Raw genomic sequence first — 13,479 nt, 5'->3', positions numbered from 1 at the left:
TTAAATGGAAGATCAAATTTATTCATTGCATTCTTATAGGGTCAAGGAGTGTAGCTATAAAAAAAATCATTAAAATCGGAGCTAAAATAACCGTTAAATTGTGATTTTTCGTTTATAACCGTCGAAAACTTTTGTTTCGTTACGTAACCTCTGAATGTTTTCTTTTTTATGATTTTTTACGTATGCAATCTCGGAGTGTGTACAAATAAGTTTGACGGTTAGATTGTTGAAATTTTTTTGGTAGAATGCATATCGAGTCAAAACGGTAGATTAAACAAACACTTAGAGTTAATGTTATACTTCCCCATCAAGTATAAAATAAGATTTTGTGGTATCCACTAGTGTAAATATTTTAAATTGAAGATCGAATTCGTTCAATGCAATCTTATAGGGTCGAGGAGTGTAGCTGTAAAAAATAATCAAAATCGGAGCTAAAATAACCGTTACATTGTGATTTTTCGTTTATAACCGTTGAAAACTTTTGTTCCGTTACATAATCTTTGAATGTTTGTTTTTTCGATTTTTTACGTATGCAATCTTGAAGTGTGTACAAATAAGTTTGATGGTTGGATCGTTGAAAAAAGTTACGTAGAATGCATATCTCCATTAAATTTGCCTAAATTTAGAAGTGGGAAAAGTAATTTGTGCTAAATTTTTATTTATGTTTTTGAAGTATTGATTAGTCAATATTTAGTTTGTGTGATGACATTTTCATTGTACAATTCTCTTTTTGTTTCTTTATCGCATATTTTACATGAATTATTATCTATTAAACCAAAAGTATAAAAATTATCTATTAAACCAAACAATTATTTCTTTAATTTTTAAAAACATATTCTTTTTAAATACATATTATTTATTTATTTACTAAACCAAACAATTATTATTTTATTTTTTAAAATAGTAACAAAATTTTTTGGGGGGGGGGGAATTTAAAATTTTCAGAGGGAATTTTGGGGGGATTTTTGCCACCATTTTGTTTCTGTCAGTTATAATCGACAATAATGAAAATTTTCTGTCGGTTTTCATTTTAAAAAAATGTTTCTATCGGTTTTAACCGACAGTAATGAAAATTTTCCAAAATAAAACCCCTCCATCTCTTCCTTGCACCGGTGCTTCTCTCTTCACCCCTTTCTCCTCTCCTCATTTCCTTCTCCTTCTCTTCTCTCCTCATTTATTTCCAATTCGAACACTTGCAACCAAAGTTCGAAGTCTTACCGTTGACTCCAATGACGAAGGTAACATTCGCGCTCTTGCTTTCTCTCTCCCCCCTCTGTCTGTCTGTCTCTCTCTCTCTCTTTTTCTCCCTCTCTCTCTCTGTGTCTCTCATATGGGAGAGGTGATTGAAAAACTTCAATAATTTTGTGTTGTTTTTTTCAGTGGGTTGGATGTTGTTGGTGGTGGTGCCATGAGCGAATGAAGTCTCTTAGAACGGTTAGCACAACATTATGATGTTGATGATGCTTAAGACACCTCAAATACGAGGCAGTAAGGGACAACCCATCCCATGAACTCGTCGGACTCAAACAACCTCATGATGGAGGGTAGAAACGGGTGAGGGTTGGGGCTGGATGGTCTGGTCAGGACCTGGATTTCCCAACGGGCATGGCACTTGGCGTCTAGCTTGGAGCGGATAGTGGACTTGTCGACGACTTTGAGAGCGAATGGGCAACGGGCGGAGGGGTCGGATGACGGGTCGTGGACTAAGAAAACAGTGCCCATTGCTCCCTTGCCTAAGACTTTAAGGGCCTTGAGGTTTTCGAGATCGAGCTCCGGCAAGGTTTCGAATGGTGAATGCAGGGGATATGGAAAATGCAGAAAGTGATTTATATTTTTTTATTATTATTAATATATTTTCTATCGGTTGTATCCGACGAGAATGTTTTTATTTATTCTTACTAATAAATTCCCTATCGGTTATATCCGACAGAAGTTCTGACGGTTTTAGTATTTTTTGTCAGTTTTATCCGACAAAAATCTTATTTATTTATTATATTTATATATCCTGTCGGTTATATCCGACACAATTTCTGTCGGTTTTAGACTATTTTCTGTTAGAAATTTCATTTCCTGACGCTGGCAGATCTGTCGGTTAGTATATCCGCCACTGCATCCATTTTCTATCGGATTTTGTTTAAAATCCGACAGTAATATACATTTCTTGTCAGTTATCATAGCGACACTAATAAATGGTTTTGTAGTAGTGTATGCTGCAACCAAATATATGTAATGTTAATATAGAAAGGAAACTTGTATATGGTGCAGACGATGTTTTTTTTTTTTTTTTGTCAATGGTAGAGAACATCCATTATGTGAAATCAAAATGGACAAAGTACAAACTACAAAGTCCTAAGAATCGGCATACAGAAAGAAGACGTTACTTATACAAACAAAGCATGAGTAATAATTATTCACTGCAACAATTACAAATAGACATAAAAGAAAAAACATAAAAAGTTTCAACTCATAAAAAAGGCTTAGGTTAGAGATGACCCGCCCCAGTTGCCCAAAAACTAGAATCATCCGACAACCCACACTACCAATTTTCCACCACAAAATAATATTTGTTCACCCTCTACATTGTACTGTATACAGACCTTCAAAAGCTCCAAATAATAAACAAAACCAAACTACAAACAAAATATGTGCATCAACTAAATAAGTTCTTTACTCCACCAACTAAATAAGTTCGTCGTCCCTTCTATATGCATGGCCCATCATGTTTCTCTAAAGCATATGCTAAAAATTCGACCGTTTTGCTCAAGTGGTGCTCTATGGGTAGGGGACTTGGTTTTCTAAACCAAGCGAAAATTACATATTCAGCCACCAAAAGTGCATATGTACATGCTCTATTTTCAAATCATTTTCTATCTTTCTCCGACTTACATAACATATTCACCGTTTATTATGTTATACATAATTTATTTGATATACAATATTATCGACTTATCTAGTATAAAAGGTCGAATTTCAATTACTGTATCTCTCGAATGCTAAAGCTTTTAGGTTTTTTTTTTTTTTTTTTTGTGTAACATTTACTAGATCTATATAGTTTCATTTTTCTTTCTTTTTAATCTATCTTCTTCTTTTGGTTCAAACTTTGTCTTGTTTAGTGATTGGTTCTTTGATTTTTCCACTCAATTGACTGCTTGTTGAATGGCAACAGTCGTATAGGCGGCCGTGGCAATGAGCGTGTCCAAAAGTTGAGAGGTCCTTAATCTTTATGAAGTTCTTCTGAAAAAGGACATATTTTAATTACCATGCATATTAGCCAATGACCAGACCATGATTATAAAAGTTCGAAAATTAGTTAATTAAAAAAGTTCAAGAAGCAATCAGCTAAAATTAGAATTTTGGGAAGAGGGAAATTGGCAATTGCATACAAATTCAAGGGGTAAATCAACAAATACCTCCATTGATTTTTATACACAAATTAATAGTAGAGACATTATCTAAAAAAAGTTGAGGTTTTGCCATAAAAACAGTTGAAATATGAGAAATTTTTTTTAAGGCCTTACGAGGAGCTGACCCTCACCGATGTGACTCCTTTATTTTCATATCCTCACACACATTTTCATGTGTGGAGAATTTTCAAGGCACACATGTCGTCAACATAAATTGAGTGACATGAAGTACGTGTGATCGTTAAGCTTTACATGTAGGTCGCCTGCTCTAATACTATAAAAGAAATAAAATTTCATCACAAAACTAATTGTAAATATAAAGAGTAACCAAGTATGAAATTTCCGATTACCTGCCATTGTCCTTCTAGTTCGTGGAATTGTACTCTTTTTGACTTTTGAAATAAACTTAACGTAGACATTGAAGATCATTAATTTTAAAAAAAATATAAATATAGGTTTAACGGATATTGGAGAAAGGGGCATTCACATATCATTTTTTATTTTTTACATATTTTCAGCAGATGGATTGAATGAATTAAAAAAAAAAATTCAAAAAATAACAATTGATAAGAAGTGTGCGAATAGCACGAAGAAATGCTTTATAACCAAAAATAAAAAATTAAAGCAATGTCCCATGTTCATTTTCATATTCAGCATATTGCCCTCAATCACTTTTCGTAAGCTCGAGGATTATGGACGAAATATGCCACTCAGCTAATCACCGTCATATTGAAAAATTTATCAAAATGACAAATAAATGTCTCTTTCAACATGTAAAAAAATGTATTTTTAATCTATCTTCTCACGCCATATCAAGAGATTAGTAAAACTCACATACACAGCTTAGCATAATCATTAGTATTAGAATATAAGCTTTGTTATCGATATTTCACAATCTACTAGTAACTGCATTACATCACCAAACTAATCAAACAATGAATTTTAATTTAAATATTCTTTCAAGAATATTAGATTATAATTATCATCTAACTAAATAGAGATTAGCAGCCCCTAGATTTTTCTTTATTACTTAATATTGTTAAACGATCCATATTTTCCTTAGACAATAGACAAGAAAATGATGACAAGACCACACCAAATAATTATTTTTGTCAATTTCTCCCTAAACATATGATTATTAGTAGACTTGGAAATTTTTTTATACGATTTGTTAATTCGACACAAAACAATACAAAAATAATAGGTTTCGAGTCAACCTGTTAACGATTCAGGTCGTTATCGGATGACCCATTAAGAACCCATTCATAAATCGGGTCATTATCGGGTCATCCGTTAAGAATATGATGACATATTATTTGTCAGATCTAGACATTAAACATGACAATTTATTTTACAACCCGTTAACCCGAAAAAAAACAACATGACGCGTTAAGAGATCGGATCGTTATCTGATCACATGTTAATAACTAGTTAAAATAACGAATTTAACATTATACAACACGTTAAGATAACAGATATAACACAAAAATGAGACGAACACGACTCGTTTGTCATGTTTACTTATTAGCTCCACTTGATGCATGTAAAAATAAACCTCTAAGGGGGCGTTTGTTGCACTGGACTATCTCGGACTGGATTAGCTTCAAGGACTAAGCTGGACTGGCTTAGACTAGACTAAACTGGACTAACTTAGTGAAGCGTTTGGTGCAGTATTGGACTAAGAAGCTGGATAATAACAAATTATAATATTATATTATTTAATATATAAATTATTAATATTTTATTATGATCTTATCTTTTTCTTCATTTTTTTCCTACCATTTCCTCGTTAAATTGGATGAAGTTAGCACCGCCAAAAAATTCATCACCATCCCTGGACCGAGATCTTAGCTTTGAATGCTCGAATCTGTCATGGATTTGAAGAAGCCCAAACAGGCCGAGACTTCCAGGCCATTTTCCAGCCACATTCGACCACATTTTGGCCTCGATTCAAGTAAAATCGTAATCTTGTCACTCCCAGCTTCAATTTGGTATATTTTGTATGAAAGTTGGTTGTGAAATGGATCTGAAAGAGAGTCGGAAAGTTAATGATTGATCTAGGTGACCGGAGATGACGAGGAGTCTGTCGAGAGTGGTCGTTGAGCATGACGAGGACGAGAAAGAGAAGATAGTCTTAGCTAGTCCCATGGTTATTGGGGGGTCTCGCTAAGACCTCTTAGTGAAGGGTTTTGTCCATGCTAGTCCCCTTTAGTCTCATTAATGTTAGTCCCAGCATGGAACAAACACAGTATTGGACTAATAGCTAGTCCAGTCCAGTCCAGTCCAACTTAGTGAGGGCAAACAAACGCCCCCTAAGTTGACTAAAACGACACGATTATTATCATTAAATCAATTTCAGTGGCATAATGTAATTTTGGCCATTGTGGGTGGCATTTCTACACGCAGAAAATCATATAATCCCGCGGTTCAAACCATCCAAAGTTTGAATCACATTTTCCAGGTAAAACACCCAACCAGAGCAAACGAACTAAGCCACATGAAATGTCGAAAACACCCCTGCCACTCCCACACTCCCTTCTCCTCTTCCTCCTCGTCTCCCTACCCTTGATTGTAATTTCACAATCCACAGAGCAGTCAATCCTCCTCAAGATCAAGGCACAATGGGGAAATCCACCGTCCATCCATCGTGGAACTCCTCCTCCTCACCGTGCGATTGGCCGGGGATCAACTGCACAAACGGCATGGTCACTGGGCTCCCCCTAAACATCACGGAGAGAATCCCGGAGGCCGTCTGCGAGCTCCCACCAAGCCTCGCAGAGCTCCACCTCGCCTGGAATGTAATTCCAGGCGAGTTTCCGAAATTTCTCTACAACTGCTCGAATCTCGAAGTCCTTGACCTCTCGCAGAACTACTTTTTCGGCCCAATTCCCCCCGATATCCACCGGATGTCGCCGTCTCTTAAGTACTTGGACCTCGGAGGAAACAATTTTTCCGGCAACATTCCTGCGGCGATCGGCAGGCTGACGGAGCTGAGGACACTCAAGGTTTATTTGAATCTGTTCAACGGGAGTGTTCCGTGGGAGATCGGGAACTTGTCAAATCTCGAAATATTCGAGATGCCTTATAACGGAAACTTGGCGGCGGCCAGCATCCCGACGGAGTTCGGGAATTTAAAGAAGCTGAAGAGCTTGTGGATGACGGATACGAACTTGATCGGAGAGATTCCGGAGAGTTTTTCAGGTCTGTCGAACCTCGAGAACTTGAATCTTGCGGGGAACAATCTGGAAGGGAAGATTCCAGGTGGGTTGTTTTTGTTGAAGAATTTGAGCGAGTTGTTTCTCTTTAACAACAAATTTTCAGGGGAGATACCGCCGGCTGTCGAGGCTTCGAATTTATCTCAGATTGATCTGTGCATGAACAATTTGAGCGGCTCGATCCCACAAGATTTTGGGAAGATAAAGAATCTGACTGTTTTGAATTTTGAATCTTTTTTCGAATCAATTAACGGGTGGGATTCCGGAGAGTTTAGGCCTAATTCCGGCGATGAGGGTATTTCAGCTTTTTAAGAACATGTTGAACGGGACCTTGCCGCCGGAATTAGGCCTTCACTCGAAGCTCGAAGCTTTTGATGTCTCCGGGAATCAGCTGAGCGGCTCTCTGCCGTAACAATTATGCAGTGGAGGAGTTTTGCAAAGAGCTGTTGCGTTCTCTAATAATCTTACCGGAGAGTTGCCGAAAGGGCTTGGAAATTGTGATTCGTTGCGGACGCTGAAGGTCTACCACAACCGTTTTTCGGGTGAGGTTCCCTTCGGAGTTTGGACTGGACTAACTCTGTCGAGTTTGATGCTGAGTGACAATTTGTTTTCGGGTCAGCTTCCCGCCAGCAAGCTGGCTTGGAACCTATCGAGACTGGAAATTAGCAACAACAGATTTTCCGGTGAGATTCCGGTTCAAGGTTCGTCCGGGAATCTGTTTTCGGGGAAAATCCCAGTTGAACTGACTAGTCTTTCTGAGCTGAACACTCTGCTGCTTGACGGGAATCAATTTTCGGGCGAATTACCATCTCAGATCATCTCATGGGAATCCTTGAATACTTTGAACCTCTCGAGAAATGCGCTTTCGGGCCACATTCCAGCAGTCATTGGTTCGTTGCCTAACCTGCTATACTTGGACTTGTCCGGGAACCAATTCACAGGCGAAATCCCAGCTGAGATTGGCAGCTTGAGGCTCAGTTCTCTTAACTTGTCTTCCAACAAGCTTTCCGGCAAAATCCCAGATGTGTTTGATAATCTCGCGTATGAAAACAGTTTCTTGAACATTTCGAATCTTTGCGCCAATAGTCCAGTTCTTAACCTTCCCGGTTGTTACACCAAAGTCCGTGTCTCCCACAAGCTGTCCTCGAAAGTCCTTGCCATGATTCTAGTCCTTTCCATCGCGGTGTTCCTTGTTACTGTTTTATTGACCTTTTTCGTGGTCAGAGACTACTGGAGGAGAAGGTGCGGTCAGGACTTGGCAACATGGAAGCTCACCTCATTCCACAGACTGAATCTCACAGAGTTCAACGTGTTGGCGAGTTTGACGGATACCAATCTCATTGGAAGTGGGGGTTCAGGGAATGTTTATCAGGTTAGCACCAACTGCCTGGGTGAATATGTCGCGGTGAAAAGGATTTGTAACACCAACAGATTGGATGAAAGGCTTGAGAAAGAATTCATTGCTGAGGTTGAGATACTGGGGACAATTCGCCATTCGAACATTGTTAAGTTGTGGTGTTGCATTTCAAGTGACAATTCGAAGCTTCTTGTGTACGAGTACATGGCAAATCAGAGCCTCGATAAGTGGCTACATGGGAAGAGGAGAAGGCCAGCATCAGGCCTGGGTGTGGCTAATTACACCGTTTTGGACTGGCCGATGAGATTGCAGATTGCGATAGGGGCTGCACGAGGCTTGTATTACATGCACCATGACTGCTCTCCGCCGATAATTTCATCGTGATGTGAAGTCCAGCAATATCTTGTTGGATTCTGATTTCAAGGCTCGAATAGCAGATTTTGGACTGGCAAAGATTTTTTCAAAGGACGGAGATCATCACACAATGTCCGCTATCACAGGCTCCTTCGGCTACATGGCACCAGGTAAGAGCTTAAATTGGTCTGTTTAGCATTCATATATTTCGGACATTGCTTATATTGTACGACATTTTGCTTTTCAGAGTATTCTTTACAACAAAAATCAACGAAAAGATAGACGTCTACAGCTTCGGGGTTGTACTCCTGGAACTAACAACCGGGAGAGAACCCAACTGTGGAGATGAGCATACAGGCCTAGCAGAATGGGCATGGCGGGAATACAGCGAGGGAAAGACCGTAACTGATGCCCTCGATGGGCAGATCGCAAAACCGTGTTACTTGGAAGAGATGGCCACCGTGCTAAAACTAGGACTCATCTGCACCAGCACATTACCTTCAACTCGTCCTTCAATGAAGGAAGTTCTGCACATTCTTCTCGGCCATGGTCCGTCGAATGGTTTTGAAGTGGGAAAGATGGGCAGTGACTTTGATGTTTCTCCCCTCCTTAGCACTGCCACCTGCCTTTCCAGTTACAAACGCAGTAAAGAGGTGGACGATAGCTTAGTTTACAGTGTGTAATGTACATAATAATTGAGAAGAAATCTCACCGCGAATATATGCCTGCGGGAAAGCATCGGTAGGGGTTCCACATGCCGAATTTCCACTAGTTTCAACTTTCAAGATCAGTATAGTTTTATGCATTAAGAGATGGGAAGCATTGTAAATACTTTTGGACTCAGAAGCTTGTTAGTCTCAGTTTTGCAGTAAATGTTCACTTGGTACTACTGTTTCGATATTGTGACAAAATCGAGCTTTTATTTCCACACAGAGAGAGAGAGAGAGAGAGAGAGAGAGAGAGAGAGAGGGAGAATTGCTAAAAATCTGTATTACAATGGCGGGTTGTACGAACGACTAGTTACCCATCAGGGAAAACAAAGGGAGGAAGCTGCTTCCGGCGAACATGAGAAACATATATATCCATCCCGGGTTTGCAGAACATGTACATGTTTATTCGTTCCCTGAACTCATCGACTGTTCCACGTATATCAAATTGCTGACCTTCTTTACCTCTCACTCCCTCTTTCCTCTGCAAACCCATAAAGAAAGCACAGTGCGGGCATGGCTTGGATACGTCGACATATTCCTTAGGATATGGATGGCACTGCAGCATCCCTTTCGTGTCTCGTTCTATCTGCACGGAGATAAAATGCACAACATTAAGAGGAAAACCACTATAAAAGCTTTCAAAACAACTCCAGAAGAAACCGTTTACCTTCAGGGTAAGCTGTCTAAACCGGGATTCCACCCATCCCTTCCACGTCAGCAAGTCATCAACATCAGCTGCAACTATGTCCACTTGTAGATAATTTTTGTATGCCTCAAAGAAGAGAAAAGGTTCAAAGGAATCCAGTAACCTACACACAAGGAATCCAGTAAGATAGCCCAATTTACACCACCAAGGAATCCAGTAACCTACACACAACAGAAAAAACTGAGTTATTAATAATGAAGATTCTGAACAGCTCTGAACACAGCAAAACTTACATTTGAATAAACACCACGTCTTTTAGCCCAAAACTTCAAACATCTGAGTGTCGTCCGGAAGTGCTACAGTTAAATAGAGTGTCACACTTTGAGTCAATTAAACCACAAAATAAACCAGGGCAAGAGATAACCGTGATCAACCTCAACATTGGGGACAAGTTTAAGAATTTGATCTGCAACCCTGCAGCCGTTCAGACTTCGAACAGTTTGCTCATCAACATCATATAGCACAGATCCGTGTGAGATGTCTAGATCCTGTTGACAAGCGTGTTCCAACACCACATCAATATCATAAAGAACACCACGATCACTCTTTGTTATCTCTATCATGGTAGCAGCGTATGCATCTTCAAATGTTAGTAATAGACCGATTTTCCACACTAGTACCAGAACCTTAAATGGCCCAGCTGACAAAACAAGTGAGGAAGGATGCAAGAGAAAAATAACATTGGCTCGGAAATAGTTTTTCATATATGGTCATATGGTCATGAAACACAATGAAATGGATAAACAGAACAAATAGCAATACTTTCATCGCACAAGGTTTTGCTCAACAAAATTGTACTTTGCGCAACAAACTTATTTTGTCGCACAAAGTGGTTTTTGTAGTAGTGAAGATTGAAATGACAAGGTAAGTTAGAAAAAAAAAAAAATTCAATGTGCTAAGAACACGACCCGTACACGAAGTGTCATAATACAAGTAGTTGAATTTTTATTTTTTTTTAAATATCTAACTATTTATATTATGACACTTGTATACCAGATCATGTTCTAAGCACATAAAAAATTCTTTTTTAGGTGAGAAAATTACTAGCATTTCTCTCATTTGAAAAGGCAACTGGACCTAATCAATTAATATCAACCCAACTAATCATCTCTATTAGTTTATTTTGTTTGTCTAATTTTGTGGATAATACTCTCTTATTGAAGAGAGAGGCACCGGCCTTGCTCCACAAGCAGCCAAAAGTCATTGCATCCACAGTTATCGGACTGAATAAATCAGAAGTAAACAACATGCATAATTAGACAAGAGTGTATTATGATAGAAAAAGAGTGTGATTATCATCTTTCTTTTTTCAGTATATAACTAGCTTGATTAAATCAAAATCACTATTTGCAACAAGTGGTTAAGAGATAAGAGTGTTAATCCTTGTACTCAAGGTCATACGTTAGAATATCTTATTTCTCAATATCGTTTGTATAAAAATAATATTATAAAAGAACAACCAAGGCCACGAGTTGTTAATGAGCAACCTGTAGACTACAAACACGGGCGTCATAGTTCTTGCTACATTTTTTATTTACTATTTTGTTCGAAGTTAGCTAGCTTCTTGTACATATATGAAACTTGAAAGGTAGGGGCATGTTTAATTTATGGGTTGTGTGTCAATTTGTGCTTGTCATGAGTCGAGTATTTTGTTTTAATTTGCATACACACGTATGAATACGATGCCTTGTTTTGAATTAAATATTTAGGGTATAGATGTGCACTCGTGTCGTGCGTGTCATGCATATTTTGACATTACTCTTATCAGCCAACGATTCAACCCCGTGAGCTGTCTTCACTTCTAGATGGTCTTTTTCTTCTTAATCCCATTTGACATTTGTTTAAGAAACTAAGACGGAATGTTTCAAATGTATACGATACCATTAGAAGTGAAGAAGATTCAAGATTGTATAATCTTCTTTGCTACTCGCATGTTTCCATGAGCATGTAACTGTCCACGAAAAAATTCAGATAATTAAATGGTTGAATCAATGTGAGATTATCAACAAATTTGAGATTGGTCATATAAATCATGATGTTCATGTCACTTGTACCAAACAAATTTACTTACGAGTATTTTAAGAAACACCGTACCATAGTCTAGCTCCTCGATTGAGGGCAACGCTTGCTAATTTGAGCTTCGCAAATTGATAGCATAAAAATATATATCTGAAATATAATTGTGGCGAGAGAACATTACTCTTTGAAAACTAATCTACATATCTCTTTATCCCCAAACGTCTACTTGCTTATACAATAAACAAATAGTGCAGAACATTTGTTTATACCATTCACAAATAAGCACAAAAATCCAACTAAATTAGGTATTAAAGTTGGGTGATGCTAGGGAAATCATCCATTTAAACCATATTTTATAAATATATAACGTGGTTGCTGATGATTGGATTATTAGTCAAGTGTTGATTCATGTGCTTATTTCTTATTAATGACACATTAAATGATTTATAAATTTTGTCTAAAACAATTAGTCTACCTAACATTACTTATTAAAGTTTATACAAGGGGGAACATTGGACGGCAAAAGCTTGTCAATATGTTCCAAAATAATATATGTGATGGGCACAAAACGTGCACCCACAATTTGAAAGCATTATTAAGGCTAACTGGGCCGGCTGCATTGCCCAACCACTACTTTACATCTATTTCTAAGACCCTAACCCCGCCATGTGCTTATGCATCTTTTGTTCCTCACCAAAGGCCACATGTATTTGTTGTACCAAGTAATAACGTGGATAGCATTGCGTGCAACCACCAGTGACACATGAATTGAAAAAAAGAAATTGACATCTTTGTTTCGAGGGCAACATATATGGCACAATACATCGTCATTATGTGAAAAACATTTACAAATATCATTGTATCATGAAACAAAATGTCATGATAGCAAGATTAGTGCTATAAAAGTCTCTTCTTAATTTACGAAAAAAAAAAGGTTACCGAAGAAAATTATGGAGAGGAGCAAAAATTGTTGTAGGTGTGTTGTAAAAGGTGATAAGGTTTCCCTACCAAATTTGTTTTTCTGCACAAAAAAATCAACAAAAGGGGCTTATGTCACAGCTCGAGATTCGGCTAAATTCGTCAGCTGTACAACATTTCGTCACCATAAGATGTATTTGGGTCCCCAAAGCAAGATATATAGCTGCACCCAACAACATCAGTCTTATTAGATGTCGCCCTTACATGGCTCAAGAAAAATGATGAGGCTTCAAATATTTCTAGAAGTGAGATTTAATCTAAGAGCGACTTTTGGCACGTTTATAAAGCCATCAACCAATATCTTGAACCAATTCAGCTAATCTTTCAGGTGGGTGGGGCGTCAAATCGAGAAAAAAAGTATATACTTTTTGACAGGGTGATACTATATGAATTGAGAAAAATTTAAACATAAATACAAAAATACGTAACATTCTTTAATCGGCTTAATTGAATTTGCAAACAAAACATGAATTAGTTTAGAATACATCCACTACGATGTGGTGACAATCATCATGCCAATTAATCTGCGTAGTTAGCTTTATTTTTCCTTAAACTTCATCGTCATCTCGAATGGGAAACCCAAAAGGATAAAATAAAATAAAAAAAGCCAATTTTACATGTTTTATTATAGAGAGGAACTCTTTCAAAATTAGAACTTTCTATGAACTCTGTGTCACCTTATGTTTTTGGTACAATATTTTATAAAGTTGGTACGAAAATTAACATTAAACTGTGA

The 13,479-nt window shown here is 37.8% G+C and overlaps 1 protein-coding gene and 1 pseudogene across 1 annotated transcript; one reads left to right on the top strand and one right to left on the bottom strand.

The window, feature by feature from the left end:
- Positions 1–5,861: 5,861 nt before the first annotated feature.
- On the top strand, positions 5,862–9,161 carry LOC137718530 (uncharacterized; annotated as a pseudogene).
- A 69-nt stretch (positions 9,162–9,230) lies between these two features.
- LOC148695204 (nuclear poly(A) polymerase 2-like) lies at positions 9,231–10,448 on the bottom strand. Its single transcript, XM_088699111.1, has 4 exons — positions 10,121–10,448; positions 9,980–10,042; positions 9,708–9,907; positions 9,231–9,626 (listed from the first exon to the last, which is right to left on the bottom strand). The coding sequence occupies exons 1-3, from the start codon at positions 10,307–10,309 to the stop codon at positions 9,782–9,784; spliced, it is 378 nt and encodes a 125-aa protein (XP_088555237.1). The 5' UTR covers positions 10,310–10,448; the 3' UTR covers positions 9,231–9,626; positions 9,708–9,781.
- Positions 10,449–13,479: the final 3,031 nt, after the last annotated feature.

The sequence above is a fragment of the Pyrus communis genome, chromosome 8 (assembly GCF_041283825.1).
Source record: "Pyrus communis isolate YQ-2024b chromosome 8, ASM4128382v1, whole genome shotgun sequence".
Lineage (NCBI taxonomy): Eukaryota > Viridiplantae > Streptophyta > Magnoliopsida > Rosales > Rosaceae > Pyrus > Pyrus communis.
This window is presented reverse-complemented; position numbering and strand designations above follow the sequence as displayed.

Coding starts and splice junctions, on each gene's coding strand:
- LOC148695204 (XM_088699111.1), bottom strand. CDS start 10,309: ATGATAGAGATAACAAAGAGTGATCGTGGTGTTCTTTATGATATTGAT. Junction 10,043..10,120: donor AACTTGTCCCCAATGTTGAG/GTTGATCACGGT, acceptor ATTTAACTGTAG/CACTTCCGGACGACACTCAG. Junction 9,908..9,979: donor GACGTGGTGTTTATTCAAAT/GTAAGTTTTGCT, acceptor TGTTGTGTGTAG/GTTACTGGATTCCTTGGTGG.